The 19188-nt window shown below is 52.2% G+C and overlaps 1 protein-coding gene across 4 annotated transcripts in view; it reads right to left on the bottom strand.

Annotated features, from left to right (window-relative positions):
- Window positions 1-5444: 5444 nt before the first annotated feature.
- The window catches only part of TXNDC16 (thioredoxin domain containing 16), a 37324-nt gene continuing 23580 nt past the window's right edge, over window positions 5445-19188 (bottom strand). For 3 of the 4 annotated variants that reach the window (XM_042047303.1, XM_042047302.1, XM_042047304.1), the window contains 5 exons: window positions 14947-15031; window positions 11173-11311; window positions 10450-10610; window positions 8424-8614; window positions 5445-7472 (listed from right to left, as the gene is read on the bottom strand). In XM_042047303.1, coding sequence (XP_041903237.1) covers window positions 7198-7472; window positions 8424-8614; window positions 10450-10610; window positions 11173-11311; window positions 14947-15031 — 851 coding nt within the window. In that variant the 3' untranslated portion in view covers window positions 5445-7197. The remainder of the gene's footprint in view (window positions 7473-8423; window positions 8615-10449; window positions 10611-11172; window positions 11312-14946; window positions 15032-19188) is intronic. The other variant, XR_006019288.1, reaches the window with a different exon arrangement.

The following is a 19188-nucleotide window of genomic DNA, read 5'->3' as shown; positions in this document are numbered from 1 at the left end:
GAAGCTTGGAGCTTTTGGGATTTGTCCCTTTGGGGTCCTCAGTCTCGGGAGCCAGAGCCCCTGAGGATTGTGTGGCAGAGTTGCCAGCTCATCTTTTTCATTCTCTTCTTGAAAGGAGGAGGAAGGATGAGTGTCACCAGGGTGGGGACCCTGGAGGGGACAGTGGCCGAGTGACTCAAACCGGTCGTTCCCACCCTGGTTGTCCTCTTAGCTCATTCCCAACACCTGGAGATGGGTTTTGTCACCGTGTGTCCTTTTGGGGGCTGTGCCCTTCCGGGGGAATGTGTAGGGGCTCGGGGAGAGATGGTGGGATTCAGCAGGAGGGAAATGCAGGAGCCCTGGGATGGTTCAGGAAGAGGCAGGATTGGGCTCTGGACACATTCCCCTGACAAGGAATCCCACCCGGTCGTTCCTGCTGCCTGTCCCTGCTGCCTGCTTGGATTCACACCCAGCTCTGGCTCAGTGGGAGCAGGCTGAGGTTTCAGAGCTCCAAGTCGGGTGTCTGGAGAGGGGAATCTGCTCCATCCCTCTGTCACCTTGTGCCCTCCAAAAACACACAGCCCCTTTGAATCCAAAGGGGCTGATTCCTGGGAGCAAATGAGACCGTCTGGATGCTGGTACCCACATTTCAGCATCCCTGTATTGACAAGGAGGATGATGCTACCTTTCCCCTATTCAGCTTCCAGCTCCATGGGATGGGATGTCTCCAAAAGAAGCCCCACAGATTCCCCTGCCACAGGAAGGGTAATTCATGGACAAACCCTGGTCGTGCCCCTTTCCCATCTCTGTCCCCTGTGTCTGGGAGCTGCTCTGGGCTGGGGGACTCTGGCTGCTGTCCACAGACACAGTTCCAGCTTTGCTCCTGAAAGCTTTTCCAGCTATTTTTGGGCAGCAACTGCCTTTCCAAATATTTGCCTTGGTGCTGGTGCCTGGCCCCACTCACAGCTGGGGCTCCCTCTCTGCTCCCTGCTGTGCTAAGCTGAACTCTCCCAGCTGCAGCATCTCTCACACATCCATATCCAGGATCCCACCCCTCCCCATGGGTCACTTCTCCCACCCATGCCCCCACAGCAGGTCCAGGATCCACAGGGAGTCACCTCAGCCCTCCAGAGCTTCCAGTCTCCAATGTGAGCCACTCACAAGCCCAACTGCAGGAAACTCCAAGACTTCAAACCCAGCAAGAGCCTGAGGAGATGCTCCATGCATGGCTCCAAGGCTCTGCTCTCCCCTCTCCTCCAGGCAGGACTGCTCATGGAGCAAGGCTGGGATAGGGACACCACGGATTTCATCCCCAAGAGCCTGCATCTGCCCTGGGGACAAGAGGAAATGGTCTCGAGTTGCTCCAGAAGAGGTTTAGGCTAGATATTAGGGAAAATTTCTTCATGGAAAGGGTTGTAAAGCACTGGCACAGCTGCCCAGAGCAGTGGTGGAGTCCCCATCCCTGGAGGGATTTGACAGACGTGTGGATGTGGCACTTGGGGACATGATTTGGTGGGACTTTGCAGTGCTGGGGGATGGTTGGACTCGATGATCTTAGAGGTCTTTTCCAACCTAAATGGCTCCAGGATTCCATGATTCCATGGCTTTGCCCTCTCTGAGGCTCCTGGGTTTTACTCTTTGTGGATCCACACGCAGAGTGAGCTCGGGCAGCGGCCAACGCAGAGAACACCACCGAGTTTAGCAACAGGACCATTTGTGTTGCCAGCAAGCCAAGAAATCCCAGCTGATGGGCTCTTCCCCACTGGAGAGCCCAGTTTGCCCTGCAGGGCTGGAGCAGAGCTGGAGCCTTCCCACCACAGCCGTGCAGGGGAACCATCCTGTGCGTTACCACGGAGCTGAATCATGGGCTTGCAGCCGCTCTTTCAACACACAGGAGGGATTTGGCAATTCCACGGGCTATTAATAGAGCCAGGCTGCTCTCCTGGGCCCCACGCCGTGCTGGAGGGGTGAGGGAGAGCAAAGCAAACTCTCAGGGAGGTTGAAGGAGTGAGTTTACCTAAGGAGAGGTCGGGAAATAACCTGTCGGGGAGCAGGAACCGCAGCGCTGCTCTCTCCCCACTTATCGCTCCCCGTCTCCACGTCGGCTCTGCCGAGCCAAGAGGGAACAATGGACAATGAACAACCACGTCCCAAAGGGGACGTGCCACCTCTGCTCCCTCCACGGCCCCATGGAACCCCGGGGGCTCCCGCTTTTCGGGAGCAGCAGGAAAGGCACTGGGAAGGGATTACCGTGGGATGGTCCGTGGTGGTTGCTGCTCTTCCAGCCCGGACTTTGATTTCACCCTCTGGGTGCGAGTCACGAGCAGTGAGGCCCCTGCATGAACCTGGCTTGGGAATGGAGCAGGAGGGCGCAGCCACGGGTGCAGTGCCAGGAGAGGCTGCAGGTCTGGGGGAAAGGAAAATACAGACAGAAGGTGTTCTATGAGGAGTTGCTTTGGATTGCTCTTCCCAGCTCCATCCCAATCCCCATCCAGGAGGATGGAGCCGGTGGTGTCCTTGAGACCCAACTCCTGCCCATGCTGGGCATGGGGCAGAAGGGATGGAGACCCCATCCTGGCCACCCTGCAAGCTATGAGTCAGGGGTTGGGGGTACTTGCCTGGGCCTGCTATATTTTTACCAGTGGAAGTGCTAGGTGGAAGAGCCACCCAAAATAACAGGGAACCCCATCCTGCTCAGCCACCACCCCTTATCCCACATCCCAGCTCCATCCGGCACCTGCACCCTCCCTTCCCCAGCACAGCTCCTCAGCCACCTCTGACTGCCAGTATGGCATCCATCGTTCCCATGCCACCCCGTGACCACCATGTCTGTCTGTCTGGCCCCAGATTGTCCCTGTTGGGTCCCCACCACCCTCCCCAAACTGACAGGCAGCAGGGGCATTGTGTGGGCTCGGGGGGCTGGTTTGGGGGGACACACTGGGGTGGGGACACACTGGCAATGATGGACACACCAGGCAGCTGCGGGATCCTTCTCCATCCCCTCAGGCGATGCCAAGGGCATGGGGAACCACATCCAGGGTACCAGGATGGATTGCGTCACCCTGGATGTCCCCAGGGGTGGGCTGAGGTCTGGACGAGACAATTCCAGACACCCTCAGCAGCAGCCCAGCCTCACCTGGCAACTCCGGACAAACATTCCCGGACACGCCGCCGGCAGGGCCCTGCGGCAGGGGCGGGTGCTTCAGAGCAGGGATCATGGCCAAGCCGTGCTGGAGAGGAACCTGCCCTGCAGGGAAAGCATCTCCGCCAGGCTGAGCCACCAGATGGGATGGAGGGACTGGTTCTCACTGTCCCCCAGCCCTGCCAGCCTCCCTGTCCCCACCCAGCCCCAAGGGACGTGAGCCAGCTCACCAGATCTTGTCCTGCTCCACATCCTGGCAGCGCTGCTGGAATCTGTCCAGGCAGATCTGTCCTTGCCGTGGCCCTGCTGCTGCCTGGCAGCATCTCCCTCCTGGGGACCGTGTCCTCTCCTGCCTCCTCCCTGCTGCTGCCGCCTCTTCCACCATCCTGCAGCTGTATCCCAGACCAGAGCCTGGCCACGGAATGAGGCTTGCCAGGAGGGACTGTAACCATCCAGCAGTGGTCCAGGATGGGCTGAGAATTCGGAGATTCTCAGCTGGTTTGGAAAATCCATCTTCCATCACAAGGACTTGTATCCCACCACCCTGGTTCTGCTCCAAGGGTGAAAAACCTGGAAGAAGCTGATTGCTTCTGATGTCCCATAGTTTGGAGATCAGAGGGCACCTCCATAATGATCCCTCTGACAGCTTTTAAACATGGAAAACACAACACACACCTTTAATATTTCCTCTGCCCTGCAGTGAGCACTGCTGCCAGCCTTCCTCCCTCCTAACCGAGGATGATGATGGCTTTGTGGGTGATCCTTGAGGATGGGGACAGACCAGAGAATCACAGAACATCCTGAGTTGGAAGGGGCCAACAAGGAGTGCATGGAGAATTTCCTGTGGTTTTGGACAATAAATTGTTTTGCTTTCGGGACAAGCACATAATCCTTTTTTTGGGGGGGGTGTGTATCTTTGTTTGATCTTTTGATAATTTAAACACCCCTTGAAAGGCTCCTGAGCACATCCAAATGTCCCCTGAAATCAAGTCCTAGCAGAAGAGTTTGGTCTGATAGCTGTTGTTGATCCATATCAGTCAGGAAATCTTCAGCTGAGCCCCCCCAGCACCACTGAAGGAGGAAGAGCTGTGGTTTACCCACACAAACACGGCTTTTATTGTTAAATGCTTGAAGAAGGAGCTGATAACATCAGTGTCCCTGGTGATCTCACCTCACTTGAGCAGCAGCATTGCCGACAACAGGGCCTGCTGACGCAGACCCCAGCATCCTGCTCCTCCAGCCTCCTGGGACAGGACAGATCCCGCTCCTCCAGCCTCCTGGGAATCACTCTGTCCCTCACAGCCGCCCCCCAGAACACGAGCTCTGCCTCCTCTGCTTCGCTTCTCACCCAAGGCTGTAATTCCAGGCCAGGCTGGATGGGAATCAGAGCAGCCTTGTCCAGTGGAAGGTGTCTCTGCCTGTGGCAGGGTGGGACTGGATGCCCTTTAAAGGCCCCTTTCAACCCAGACCACTCCATGGCTCTGATTCCATGAACACCCTCGGAGTGTTTCTTTCCACCCCGCTCTGTCGCCAGAGCTGGAGTTGTTGGAAACAGCCACGTGCTGCAGCGTTTCCTCTGCTGGATGAGGAAACTTTGGGATGCAGATCCCCTCACACTGCCCTCAGCATCCCTGATGTCTTCACCCTGTCCATACATATCCTGGCACATTTCTGCCTCCACGGGTTTCCCCGAGTGCCTGCTTGGGTTACACAATGGAAAAGACGTTTTGTACTGAAAAATAAAACCCCAATGAACCTAAAGCCACCTGATGTGGTCCAGGACCCTGACCTGCATCCAGAGCAAACCCACAGCTGCCCATCCAGCTGGATTCTGGCAGTGGTGGGACATGGATAAGCACATCCCTTTCCCACATCTCTGTGCTGGTACCTGCAAGGGGGACTCAGCCCAAAGCTCCGGGCATCCCAACCCAACCTGGGAGGCTGGAGCTGATGGATCCCACTGGTGGTGTTGTGGAGAGAGCCAGCAGTCCCCAGCTAAACAGCCCCTCATCCAGCAGCATCCCATCAGGATCCCAGTGGGAAGATGTTCCTGACCTCCAGCGCCTCGATGGTGACGCTCCAGCGTCAATCCGGCAGCACCGGGAGAGGCAGCGATTTGCGAAGCCACAACGGAGATGTGGCACTGACCCCTAGTGACAAACTCCTGCCCCAGTCCTGCACGGGAGAAGGGCTGGAAAAGGACACACGGATAAAAGTGGGGACGTGGGAATGCTCCTTGTCTTCCACAAACCCTGTGGAAGGAAGGGATCCTGCTGATGAGGGGCACGCACTGCTCCCACCACCCAAAGCAGATGCAGAGGAGCCTACTTGAGTGGAGTTTATTTAAGATGCCATGAAAAACCCGATTATTGCACTTCAAACTGCCAGAGGGCAGGGTTAGATGGGATATCAGGAAGGAATTCTTCCCTGGGAGGGTGGGGAGGCCGTGGCACAGGGTGCCCAGAGAAGCTGTGGCTGTTCCTGGATCCCTGGAAGTGTCCAAGGCCAGGCTGGACGAGGCTTGGAGCAACCTGGGATAGGGCAAGGTGTCCCTGCCCATGGCAAGGGTGGGATGAGATGATCTTTAAGGTCCCTTCCAACCCAACCCATTCTGGGATTCGATGATCAGGGACAGAATGGGAAATGACCAAAGTTCCATTTATGGAATTCAGCAGCGTAAGGAGCTTATGGAGCAGAGGAATGATGGGAACACACGAAGGATCTGTTCACACCCTTCCCTTGGGGATAATGCTTTTGATCAGCAGGCTGCAGTTCATTCCTTTAAATATATACATTCTTGCTCAAAGCCTGCCATTCGGTCCAAAAATGGTCTCTTGCAATTAAAGGCTTCCAGGAGAGCCCAGAACTAATGATCTATTTCTGGATATTTCAAAAGCCTCACAGCCATGTGTGCTCCTTGCAGGATGAGAAATACAGAGTTTGCAATGCTCTCAGCAGTTCCTTACCAGCATTTTTTCCTCTTCCCAGTAATTTCAGAGCCCTAAGGAGTAGGAGGAGGATCTGACCCTTGTCATGTCTCAGTGGTGCAGTGGAAGGGAGATGTTCATTGAAGGGAGGGGGATGATCATGGAATCTGAGAATGGTTTGGGTTGGAAGGGACCTTACAGACCTTCTGCTTTCAACCCTCTGCTGCTTCTTGTCCCCAGGAGATGGGCAGAGGCTGGAAAGCCACTTCCCCAGGTTTTGCATCTCCCCACTTAGTTTTGGATCTGAAGCAGCTCCATCCCATCTTGGAAGGGTCCAGCCTTGCCCTTCATCTCCCTCCCCTCTTCCACAGCGCTGAGCTTCCCACAGACCTTGCTCCCTGTGCCATTCCAGCTCAGCAGGCACCAACCTCGATGCTGTCACCGAGAGCAAAGACAAATCGAGGCTGCAAATAACCCCCTGGGCTCAGGACCAAGGAAACGCCAGCAGTGAGGAAAGCCATCTCCCAACCTGCCCACCCTGGAGATTTGCTGGCAGAGTTTTGTCCCAGCTATTCAGGGCTGTTGTGCGACCTGAGCTCTGGCCTCTGTAATAAATCTGCTTCCACCAGATCCTCCTCTCTCCCCTGAGGATGAACACGCTCACGGATTCGGGTCACAAGTCAGGTGTAAACACAACGGGGGGCTGGCTGCAGCAGCTCTGGAGTGGTGGAATGCTGGCCCTCCCAGCTCCACACGGTTCCAGCGCGGATGGAATCGCAGCATTTGCTGACACACATCAGTAGAGCTTCTCCTGCAACCAGGGAGGAGAGAAATGGGCTTTTTATCTTGGAATCACTCACCCCTTTCTACTCAGGGGCAGCTCTGAGATTTAGGGAATCTACAGAGCAGGGCTGATTTGTCTTTTCCAGTGCAGTTCGTTGCTCAGTGAGCTCCCAGCAGCAGCCAGGGAACAACATGTGGGATGCACAGACACGTCTCTGGCATCAGAAGCCACCAGCACTCTGCAGCAGGGAGTGGCCTTTCCCTTCACCATTCCTTGAGAGCTGAAACCACTTCTCTCCTTGGAGTGAAGGCTGGGAAAGTGAGAGGTTTTCCAGGGCAGTCCCACACTTTTCCCCACCCCAGCTCTCAGAGCTCGCTGTGTCTCTTGCCCTGCTTGTCCCTCGCTGCCAGCCTCGAGGCTGTGCCCCGCAGGTCCCTCCCAGGGGAACCAACTTCCTCTGCCGTGCTCTCCTGGGGTGGCTCTTCCCCGGTGGCAGCAGTGTCCCCTCCGGGGCTTTTGGGCGGGTGTGGCACCGCGGTGTCCCCGGAGCGGGCAGAGAGCTCAGGCACGGATGGCTCCATCATCTGGAGGAAGTCGTAAGCAGGGAGTGGTGGCTTCCAGTCCTCCTCAGACAAGGTACCTGAGCAGCAAATACAGTCCCAGTCAGCAGGTAAAGAGTTATGCCCCACCTCCAGGGATATTTCCCTTTCCAAGGAATTATGGCTTTTTTCCCCCTTCCTATGAATACAAAATTAACAGAATTCCAGAATGGTTTGGGTTGGAAAGGACCTTAAATCCCATCGTGCTCCATCCCCCTGCCATGGCAGGGACACCTTCCACTGTCCCAGGCTGCTCCAAGCCCCGTCCAGCCTGGCCTTGGACACTTCCAGGGATCCAAGGGCAGCCCCAGCTTCTCTGGGCACCCTGTGCCAGGGCCTCCCCTCCCCCACAGCCAGGAATTCCTTCCCAATCTCCCATTCATCCCTGCCCTCTGGCACTGGGAAGCCATTCCCTGTGTGCTGTCCCTCCACGCCTTGTCCAAAGCCCCTTTCCAGCTCTCCTGAGGAAGGCATATCCATGCTGGCTTCCTCCAAAGCCTCACTGGGCTGATCAGGACAGGAGGGATGCAGTGAAAAGCTTCACAGCACAAACCAACCCTTCATGTCCAAAAGACGCCAGTAAAAAGCAGCTTCCTTATCCTCTCCCATCCAAAAAAGAAATTGGGCACGAAGGTGCCCAAAGAGCAGCTACTTCTTACACTGACAACTGGGAGCTGGGAGGTTTCTTATTAGCAAGTTGCATTTGGGAATGGGAAAACACAGCCAGATTTGGGGATTATCACAAGGAAAAGATGCCAAATCCAAACTATCCACGTTTGGCTCTGAGCATTAAACAGTCCCAAAGCAAACTTGTGAGTGTGGGCATTCTCTCCTGGCTGGACTATTTGTACTTCTGCAGCTCTAACAAGCAGAGCTGGTTTTTCCATCGTTAAATTCCAGGGCAGACAATTTATTGCACGTAGGATCTTCTCATAAACAGACTGGAGCTCACAGTGTGTGCTTGGGAACGTTATAAACCTGTGTCCACTTACTGCTGGGAATCTCCAGTCCTGCTTGGAGCTTCTCCAGCCAAGACAAGATGTTCATCTCAGTGATGGACTGTTCTGGTGGGAACTTGAATACCTGACCCCCAGCATGGAGGTTCACCCAGAGGAGAACGGGCAAGGAAGGCGTGGTGGAAAAGTATTTCCTCAGGATCCCGTGTCCCACTGGAGTCTTCTTCCTGTTGGGAAGAGGAGATTCAGGTTTGGCAGCACAAAAGGACTGAGAGCCAAAAAATCACCAAAGGGTCCCATCCAGCAAAGTGCAGTTTTGTGGGACTGTAGAAGCATCATCCCTGGAAGTGTTCACAGCCAGGCTGGACGGGGCTTGGAGCAACCTGGGATAGTGGGAGGTGTCCATGGACAAATGGGATGGGCTTTACTGTCCCTTGCAACCCAAACCATTCCAGGATTCCCTCATTCTAAGCTCATGGCACTACATATATAAGCTTAATGCCTTAAGGAACCTGTTAGGATCCAATGGAGAGAGAGCAGACAACAGCCTGGATGTGTGAAGAAATCCTTGAGCAGGGCAAACCCTGTAGACAGGTGGAAAAAAGGTGGGAAAGCTTCTAAGAACAGCTGGGACAAGAGTGGGACAGATCCTGCAGCCCCCTGGGGTCAGACCCTTCCTGCAGGCACAGCTGCCAGCTCCTTCCAGGCCAGCTGCTGCCACAGCCCCAGGGTGACAGCAATTCCACAGGGGATGGAAAGGCAAACCCCTCAAGTGACACAGAGAGAGTGAAAACAGGACACTGAGACAGAGGGACAGCAGGCCCACAAAGGTTCTGAGTCATTCCAGCACCATCTGAGGGCTGAGAGTGATGGCCCAGGTCTGAGCTGGCTCTTGCCCTGGGAATGAGGGCTTCTCTCCAGGACGAGGGACTTTTGACAAGGACATGAAGTGACAGGATAAGGGGGAATGGCTTCCCACTGCCAGAGGGCAGGGCTAGATGGGATTTGGGAAGGAATTCTTCCCTGGGAGGGTGGGGAGGCCCTGGCACAGGGTGCCCAGAGAAGCTGTGGCTGCCCCTGGATCCCTGGAAGTGTTCCAGGCCAGCCTGGAGCAGCCTGGGACAGTGGAAGGTGTCCCTGCCCATGGCAGGGGTGGAACTGGATGATCTTTAAGGTCCTTTCCACCCCAAACCACGCTGGGATTCTGCCCTGCTTTGTGGCAGTGCCACTTTGCTCTGGCACAGGAAGGCTTTTTGTGCCTCAGGAAGGCAGAGCAAAGGCAGATGTGTAGGTGGGGAAGTTCCAGGGCTCTCGTTTCTGGTGCATTACTGGCAGCCCAATCCCTTTCTCTCTGAACACATGTGCATTTTCTCCCTCAGCTAAACTCCAGCCCACGCTGGACGGCGCTTCCCAGACTTCAAAGCACGCTATGATTAAGCCACTGAAGTTTCTCTGGGTTTGGGCAAAACAAACAGAGGCCAAAAATTCAAACTGCAACTAAGAAGGGGAGGATTAAAAAAAAAAAAAAAAATCCCCATTCCTACAACTTTCTATTTCTTAGGTCATGAATTAATTTTGTTTCTTGAATATTTTTTAAGTTTAATTTATGAGGCTGCTGGTAGAACCTTCTCGTGAAAACTTTCTTTCCCCAGTCAATGACCAGTCATTCCCTCTAATTGCTGGTGGAAAATCACCAGAACACATTCCAGGAGGGCAAATTTCCTTTCTTTTTTTTTCCCCTCCCACATGCAACAAAAATACAAGTAACACCAGACCCAGGGTCAAGCTGCTACAAGCACTAGGGAACATTTTCCTCCTCTATCGAAAACGATTTCTGCCATTAATTAAATATTTACTAATTTTACTTTGTCAGGAGATTTTTGCAGCTGCCCAGAACACTTGACTGAACCATTGCTCAATGGTTTGACCTCCCAACTGCTGATGATTTCAGACCCAATAATCACATTACCAGCTCATGCTCTCAGTAATTGCAGCCTCAGGGTTTTTTTTTCTGCAAGGCTCGGAGCGAGTTAAGGGAAAGGAGAGATTTTCAAACACTCACAGGTTCAACCAGCAAGCCACAAACGCCTGCTGGGCTCTTCCTTTTGCCAGCTTCAGCATTTCCTTGCTTTCCATCTGACTGATGCCACCAGCACTGAACAGGATGAGGAAGGGCTTTCTGAGCTGCAAGTACTGAGGCAGATTTGGCACGGTGATTTCTGGCTGCAAGACGTCACAAACAAGAAACTGGGGGTTATGGGGAGGAGAAAATGGGAGAAAATTCCGCTTTCTGCTCTTCACGAGGGTGCAGGGGGTTAAGCAAGGCTGCAGTGTCTGTGTGGAACGTGGGAAGCTGCAAGAGGGCTGGGATTCTGGTGCACTTGGAGATGTCTTTGCCCAACCCAAGCTCACCAAGTCCGTGGCAGCAGCTGTGAGCTTGGAGATGGGGATGTGAGCAGAGCAGGCAGAGGCTACAGCCAGGCTCCAAATGGCACATGGAAAAAGCCCTGGGAATAGGGAATAGACCCTGTGAGAGGCCAAGCACTGCAGAGTGAGTGACTCTGAGGCCAGTCCCTCAACTCCAGGGTCTCCTGCTCCAAGACCACACAGCAAACAGCAGATTTCTATCCAGACTGCCTGCTCTAAGTCATAAAACTTAAAAACAAACTCGGCACGATGAAAAATAACGAGCAGACATGGCCGCTCTGCAGAACTCCACGCTGTAATCAGGGCTCTGCAAACAACTGTGATGGAAAAAGGACGTTTTGATTTTATTTTTACTCACAAAAATGTCCAGCAGTTCATATCTGATCATCTGCACCACGTCCTGCACGCTGTGTTTGGACAGAGCGATGCCTTCCACGCTCCGGCCTCCGCTGCGGGCAAGGAGCAGGGCAGGGGGGGACACGGAGTATTTTCGGGATCTGAAAAAGAGGGATGGGCACAGGGGGGTTGGACACACACCAAATGTGCTGCACACAGAGCTGGCATCCTCCTGGAGACATGTCCCATCCTTGGAATGTCCAAGGTCAGGTTGGATGGGGCTTGGAGCAACCTGGCGTAGTGGAAGGTGTCCTGGGATAGTGGAACGGGATGGGCTTTGAGGTTTCTTCCAACCCAAACCATTCTGGGATTCTGGGATTCTGCTCCTACTTCTCCTTCATTTTTACACCGAAGGTTGGGTGGTGCAAAGGCCCACCCAGGGCTTCACTCTGCCTCCCAAGCCAAGGCAAATGGAAGGTCTCAGATTCCATCCAAGCGACACAACCCACACAAAACGACCTCCAGGAGAGCCAGTTCTTGTCTCAGTGAACAATCCCCAAAATTTTGGTGAAGTCCAAGCCCCACATTAGAGCAACACACACAGGCTGCCCCCACCCTCTCTTGGTGGAGCAGCCAGATCATCCTTAAATCCCTGAAGTCCTTCTGGTAAGAGGGTTCAAGGTACTCAAAGAAAAGCTGAGAAAGTGGGAAAAGCAGAAATAGGAGAAGTCTGAGCAATGAAAGGCCAGGGGAGACACCAAGCCAGGACAGCAATTTTCTGGAAGTTTGAGGAACTTCAGCCCTGGAGGCTCCAGATGGCACTGCCCAGAGGAAGGGTGTGCCAGGGGAAATCAGCTGCCTCTGCAGTTTTTTGGGGGCATGTCTGGTTTGTTTTTCAAAGGCTCCTGGCAATTTCTCGAAGGCTGTGACACCAAAGAATCCCAGAATGGGTTGGGTTGGAAGGGACCTTAAAGCACACCCAGTCCCACCCCCTGCCATGGGCAGGGGCACCTCCCACTATCCCAGGCTGCTCCAAGCCCCAGTGTCCAACCTGGCCTTGGACAATTCCAGGGATCCAGGGGCAGCCACAGCTTCTCTGGGCACCCTGTGCCAGGGCCTGCCCACCCTCACAGGGAAGAATTTCTTTAGATCATCAATGACAAAGCAAGTGGAGGGAACTGCAGGTAACTCATTTCCATGGTGTCCAAGTCTTGTGGAGGCCTTTCCCATCCTCCATCACAGCACTGATCCCTCTGGGAATAACACACCCACTGCAAACTTCTAAGGGCCACCCCAGACCTGTGCTGATGTTGTGGTCAAGAATCACAGAATATCCTCAGTTGGAAGGGACCCACAAGGATCACTGAAGTCCAACTCCTGAGCATGGACTTCCCTGAGGCCTTCAAATCTGGGGAAACAATTGCTAAACTGTTCTTGGATTTATCTGAGCCATTTCAACTTTTTTTAGTTTATCTTTGTAAATCCAGCCCTGAGCTAAGCTTTCCTCCCCCAGTCTGGACTCCCAAGTTCTGCTACTCAAAAGAAATTGATTCTCACACCTCTGCAAATCCTTTGGGCTGTGAGGAAGATCCTTAACCTCCCTCTTCATTGCTTTGCAAATTAACCTGTATTTACTGTAGATCAAGAGTAGCAAAAACCCCTCAAAAAAATTGAATTCAGGGATTTTGAACTTATTAAACTTCTACAGCTTGTAAAGAGATTCTTTGGCTTGGTCGTGGCTCAGAGGAGTGAGAACTCTTGTTCCCTGTATCTAAAACACATCAACTTGTCCAGCAGGCTTTGATAAGCATCTGTGAGGGTGGTGAGGCACTGGAAGAGGCTTCCAGAGAAAAGTGAAAGTGTCCAAGGCCAGGTTGGATGGGGCTTGGAGCACCCTGGGATAGGGGAAGGTGTCCCTGCACATGGTGGAATGAGATGAGCTTTAAGGTCCCTTCCAACCCAAACCATTCTGGGATTCTGTGAGGAAATATCTTACATAATTCCAGAAAATCACCAAATTCCCCAGCTAGAATCTATCCTGAAATCCCTTCTCCTCTTCCTGGTCCTGAGGGGTTGCATTGTTGCTCACCACAGCTTTCTATTTATACAGCAGGACCATTCAGTGGGTAACACGAGTCTTGCATTTCAATCAAAACCATCTGCAAACAAATACTTGGCAGGAATCTCTGACATGGATGTGGAAATAAATAACGACCTCATTCAAAGCATTTCTTCCTCAATGCCTTTTTCCCCTTCATTAGGGACCAGCCCAGCAGGTGCCTGCTGAGCAAACAGCTTTGCTGACAACAGACTTTGTGTATCCTGCAGCCTTTTCTCTGGAAAAGGTCTACAGGATGCACAAAAGGGGAATCAGCTTTCCATGACCTGGGAGCCACAAATATTTTCTCCTTGAGCACTGAGCTGAAGAATGGCTTTCTCTGAAGAAGGGAAGTGAGCCTGGCTCTTGCACAAGGAATTCCTGTAAGTGTTTACTTTCAGCTTACAGTTGAGAAGCCCATCAGCTACAGTAGTTCACCCACAAATCACAGCCAAAATCCAAATTTGGCTGAAGGACTATCAATATAAACTGTACTAAATATTCCTGCTAAACAGGAGCAGGCTGCAGGCTCCTGGAGCAGGAGCAGGGAGGTGGATTCCTGCATGTGTCAGCTCTGAGAGAACACAGGCTTTTTCTCCTGGTACCTTGAGAGATCACCCTGTCCTCTGCTTTTTGGGTTTGTTTTTTTTTTTTCCTTCTATCAGCTGGGCTGAAATCCTCAGGGAAGAAAAGTCTTAACTGGGGGGTCAGGTTCCCCCTGATGCCTGGAGCACAGGTTGGTTAATGAAGATGTATTCCCGAGGTGTTTGCACTTTTATTCTCCGTGCTCACCACAGAAACGCCTGTGTCTCATCAGGAATGCAACACATCTCTGAGGAACTCAGGGAAATAATTCCCTGCTGCATTGCAGGCTCTTAAACCCACACCTGGAAAACAGGCCAAGGACCTTCTGGGATTTGTAACTCTGCCTTGATAGCTAATTCCTGATGGAAATGAGATGCCAGGATGAGCTGGAGATCCCCCCTGGATCCAGCTGCAGTTCTAGGCACTGAGGCACCTCTCACACTCTAACCCAAAGGGCTTTGCCCCTTGCTGGATTGTTAATGACACAGGTAAGACCCCATTAGCTCCATTTGGCTTAACGTCAGGGATGCAATTCCACCAGGAATGCAGCTCCATGGCAAGACAGCATCTATTTCCCAGCTTCCAAAGCCTTTTCCAGCACCCAGACTCAATGTCCACCCCAGGTAGTCACAAGCAGCTTCTTTTCTGGCTGCTCTTGGCAACTGGGAGCAACCACCAGAGCAAGGGAAGGCACTGCACTGACAATCCATCACCTCTTCCTCATGGAAAGAGAAAAGCAGGACTTTTTCTCCCTCACACACTGATGTTGTAATTTTTCCAGCCTGCTTTTTATTTTCAGAAAGGTTTGCTCCTGTTTCTATGAGGAGCACAACCAGATCCATGGGGGCTGAAAATTCCTGGAGGGAATAAAACCAGCAGGAAGAGAAGTGACTGCTCATTTCAACAGGGCTCAGAGAGGTGACCATGGATAGGCTGAGAACCAGTGGCAGAGCCAAGGTGACAATTCCCTTTGGATGAGTCCTGACCCATCTCCCTGCAGGAGTAAGTCACTTGTAGCTGTCACTCAGCACAGTGACACTTGCTCCAGGCACTGCCTTTCACTAAGTGCAGATCAGCTTGAATTCTTCCCAAAGAAAAAGAGAAACCACTTACAAAGCCAAGGCATCATCTTCAAAATACATCCCCATCCTTACGTGGCCACTGAGGATGTTTCCTGCCTCTTCAAAAGCTGCCTTGGCTGGAAAAAGACAAAGATACAAGAATAAACAATAGAAAGAGAGGTGTTGAGATTTTTTTTTCCTGGAAACCTGATCGATGCCTGCACACATAACATCCTGCCAGAGCAGACTTTCAGGAACTAAACCAGGATTAGAGGCTCACAAGAAATTACTGCAGCTCAGGGAGGAGGAGCAGGCAGCAACCACGGATCAGGGGAAAATCCCCATGATGAGAACAGTGTTTGCTCTTCAGCCACCAGCACTGAGCCTCCAGGATCTGCAGGACAGAGGAAAATGAAATGTCTTAAGGACTTACAGTGCGTAAGCATTCTGGGAAACAGGAGACCAATTATAAATCTAAACAGAAATCCTACAAATCCCAGTGACCTTTGAGAAATGATGGGTGATGGCTTTACTGGAGTAGGGCTAAGAGCCTGGCGATAAACCAACCTCTCCCTCAAGTGCCTCTTGATTTATCCAGCTCCTCTGAGCAGGCTGGGGCTGCTGCAGGATAGGCAAAGACCAGGCTGGGATCTCTTGGTCACAGCTCCAAAACAAAGCTGACTGCAGAGCTGGTTTATTCCCTTACAAAAAGCCTCCAATTTCACAGAATCCCGGAATGATTTGGGTCGGAAAGGACCTTAAAGCCCATCCCATTCCACCCCCTGCCCTGGGCAGGAACACCTTCCACCATCCCAGCTTGCTCCAAGCCCTGTCCAGCCCGGCTGTGGTTTCAGGCAGCGGATCCACGGGAAATCCAAGCTTTGTGGGAATGTGCAAGGCATGGTGGGCAGCTTGTGAAATGCAGAGATCAGAGCTCCAAACAGCTGCTGCCAAAGGTGGGGTGAGAACGAGGAGGATTTCAACACCACCACCCCCCTCCTCCTTTCATTGTGCAACTGAAAAGCAACAAAAATGGCACTTCCGACCCAAGGAGAGGGAGAAATCCCTCTCTTCGGAGAAGCCAGGTTTTTCCTGAGAACTAAGGGGGTACCTCAGATAACAGCCATGATATAAATTGCTGTCAGACACCAGTGACTGCTCCTCAGAACGTTCACTGTCACACAGCCCAAGCTCCTGGGAACAGTGACTCAGAGCTCAACGGATGGAGCTGCCTCCCAACTGGTCACTTTTTGGTTCTTTGATCCCTGTTTTGCAGCTACGCTCCAAGCTGTATTTTCCACTGTTTCCCGTGTGGCCCATAAACTTTCATTTCAACTGTTTTCCTTTTTCAATGGAAGGAGTTCCTTAAGGAGTGGCTCATTGAGGGCTCAGTCATTATCATAGAATTTCTGAATGGTCTGGGTTGGAAGGGACCTTAAAGCTCATCCTGTTCCACCCCCTGCTGTGGGCACCTTCCACTAGCCCAGGTGGCTCCAAGCCCTGTTCAGCCTTGCCTTAGACACTTCCAGGGATCCAGGGCAGCCACAGCTTCTCTGGGCACCCTGTGCCAGGGCCTCCCCACCCTCCCAGCCAGGAATTCCCAGTTCCCAATATCCCATCTAACCTCTGGCACTGGGAAGCCATTCCCCCTTGTTCTGTCACTCCAGGCCCTTGTCCAAAGTCCCTTTCCAGCTGCTACAGAGAAACCACTCTTGGATGTTGCTTTCCAGCTCTCTTGGTCCTTGGTTACTTGATTTTATCAATGCTGAAAGAAAAGCTCCCATCCCAAGTTCTTCCACCAAGCACTTCTCCAGGCTTTAAATCCTCACTTGAGATACGAGCTTGTCTTCAGGTGCTGCCCTGGCTGCAGGCATTCTCTCCTAAGTCAGGACAACCTCCAGCAATACCAGGCTTATTCCTTGACCTGATGAGATTCTCCCTCCCCATCACACTTCCAAATTTTTCCCTATTTCTGGCTGTGCCAGTCCCAGAGCCACACACCAGCCCGTATTTCTCCAGTGATGGATTCTTTGTTCTGTACCCAAAAACCCCCAAATTCACACAGCTCCACTGCAGACAGGAAACACTTCAACAAATCTATTTAAATATTTCCTAGAAAATTAGTCCCCCCTGAATGCACAATTTTAATTCCCTGAGGGGGCTGATCACGCTCCGCAGCACATTCCTTGAGCTGGAATCCCAGCTGCCCTGAATTGTGCAAGCACCACTTCACTCATTTGGGAACGAGAAGGAATCAAGCTGCCAGATGAGGAAGGGTCTAAAATCCCCACAGAGTTTTGGGAAGCCAGGATCTGAGCACCACCCCTTATCCCTCTGGAAGAAGGTGTCTCCTGGCCGTGCTCTCCAGCACAGCACCACCTGCAGCATCTCTCACTTGGCTTCCAGTGATGCTGCCAAGCCTTGTGAGGCACCAGAGCTCAGGGATATTTTCAAACATCTGCCACAGGGTTTAGGACAGTCATACTTCCAAGGGTGCTCCCAGCTGCTGCATCAAAAATTAATTTATCTCCTAAAAGTTCTCCGAGTGTCCAGGAAAATGCTCACTCGTTCATTGCCCTCGTAATACATTCACCTCTTCCTAATTAATTTTATTTAGGATTTTTCCAACAAGCCTCTTTTAGCTCAGACCCCCCAAAGGGCTTCTTAGCATAGTCCTGATGCTGAGGGTTGGAAAACATCCAGGATTTATTTAGCAGGACACGTCATTGCTCTGTTTCAGTTCACTGGAAACAGCAGTGACACTGTGCACCGCTGCTCCGGCTTAGAGCAGGAATGCTGCCATGAGAAAATGGTTGGGAATTCCAGGTAAGACTGCAGGGTGGTAAGAGGAACAATGTGCTTCTCCTGACTCCAGCCTGGGTTGGTGCCAGAACAGCTGGCTCCAGGTTTCTGCTCCCTCAGGCTCTCTGCATCACAGCTCCAGCACCTCCAGCTATGCATTGGTGGAGAAGACATCCCAAATTTCATCTCCCTGTGGCTGAGGTACCCCAGCCTGAGGATGCCATTCTGGATTGCAGATGGAATGTGCCCTGAGGGAAGAGGCAACCCTACAGGGTCCACAAAGAGCTGTCTGGAAACCTCCAAGGCTCTTGTTTGCATGGAAGGAAATGAACAACTTCTCTGGAGAATCCCAGAAACCTCAAAGCCCATCCAGTCCCACCCCCTGCCATGGCAGGGACACCTTCCACTGTCCCAGCGTGCTCCAAGCCCCATCCAACTTGGCCTTGGACTCTTCCAGGGATCCAGGGGCAGCCACAGCTTCTCTGGGCTGAACTAAAGGTTTTTTGGGATCAGTAGGATTTCCTGCTGTATTTACCAGATAGGATCTCCAGAGGAAGGCAGGGAATTGGCTGTCAGGTGGCTCAGAGAACGCAGCCCAAGTGTTTTCCAGACGGTTGCAGACATTCTGTCTTGTTCTTACCTCTTCCCTCTGGACCCTCTGCTGTGAGAAAGTAGCTTGGTTTGCATTAAACCAAAGTTTAGAGGCACAAGGGAGCTTTAAAATGAAAAATAGTCTGAAAGTTTGATCTTAAGCAAGGTCAGAACGTTCTCCTTTTTTTTAAGGCAGCAATTCCTAGGGGAAGGTGGCAACTGAGAGTCTTTGGGGTTGGAAGGTCCCAGTTCCCAACTGTGAGGCCCTGGCACAGGGTGCCCAGAGAAGCTGTGGCTGCCCCTGGATCCCTGAATGTCCAAGACCAGGCTGGATGGGGCTTGGAGCAGCCTGGGACAGTGGGAGGTGTCCCTGCCCATGGCAAGGGGTAGAATGGGATGGGATTTAAGGTCCTTTCCAACCCAAACTCTGATTCTGTGCTTTGCATGATGTTCCCTCTGCAGACTGGCTTTATTCCCTCTCCCTTGCTAACACATTGCATTGCTATATCCACCTATTTCAAAATCCACAAGTGGATTTCATTGAGTTATTCACATTTTATTCCTTTTGGTGCAGGAAATTTCTATTTTACCTTACTGCTGTTTTGTTTTTTTTTAAAAAGAAAGGTTTTGGATTATGTGTTACAAGAACTGGGGTTACCACTTTTTCAGGAGAAGGCAGCAAGATCCAAGAGTGGATCTCTTCCTTTCTTAAGGAAAAATATGCTGTGACATGTTGTACATGGGCTACAGGAAGAGGCTGATGGATCTGGGCTAAACCAGAGGTTAAGAGGGAATTTAATGCCAGCCTACAACTACTCTGAAGGGACTCATAAAGAGGACAGAGCCAAACTCTTCAGGGTAAGGGACAGGAGATACAACAGGGACAGCCTTGGGAAGTTAC

This window comes from Corvus kubaryi, unplaced genomic scaffold (genome assembly GCF_017639235.1).
Source record: "Corvus kubaryi isolate FWS band 111438036 unplaced genomic scaffold, C.kubaryi_AGA036_p1.0 66, whole genome shotgun sequence".
Taxonomy (NCBI): domain Eukaryota; kingdom Metazoa; phylum Chordata; class Aves; order Passeriformes; family Corvidae; genus Corvus; species Corvus kubaryi.
The sequence above is the reverse complement of the archived record's forward strand: the minus strand, read 5'-3'. Positions and strand labels throughout refer to the sequence as shown.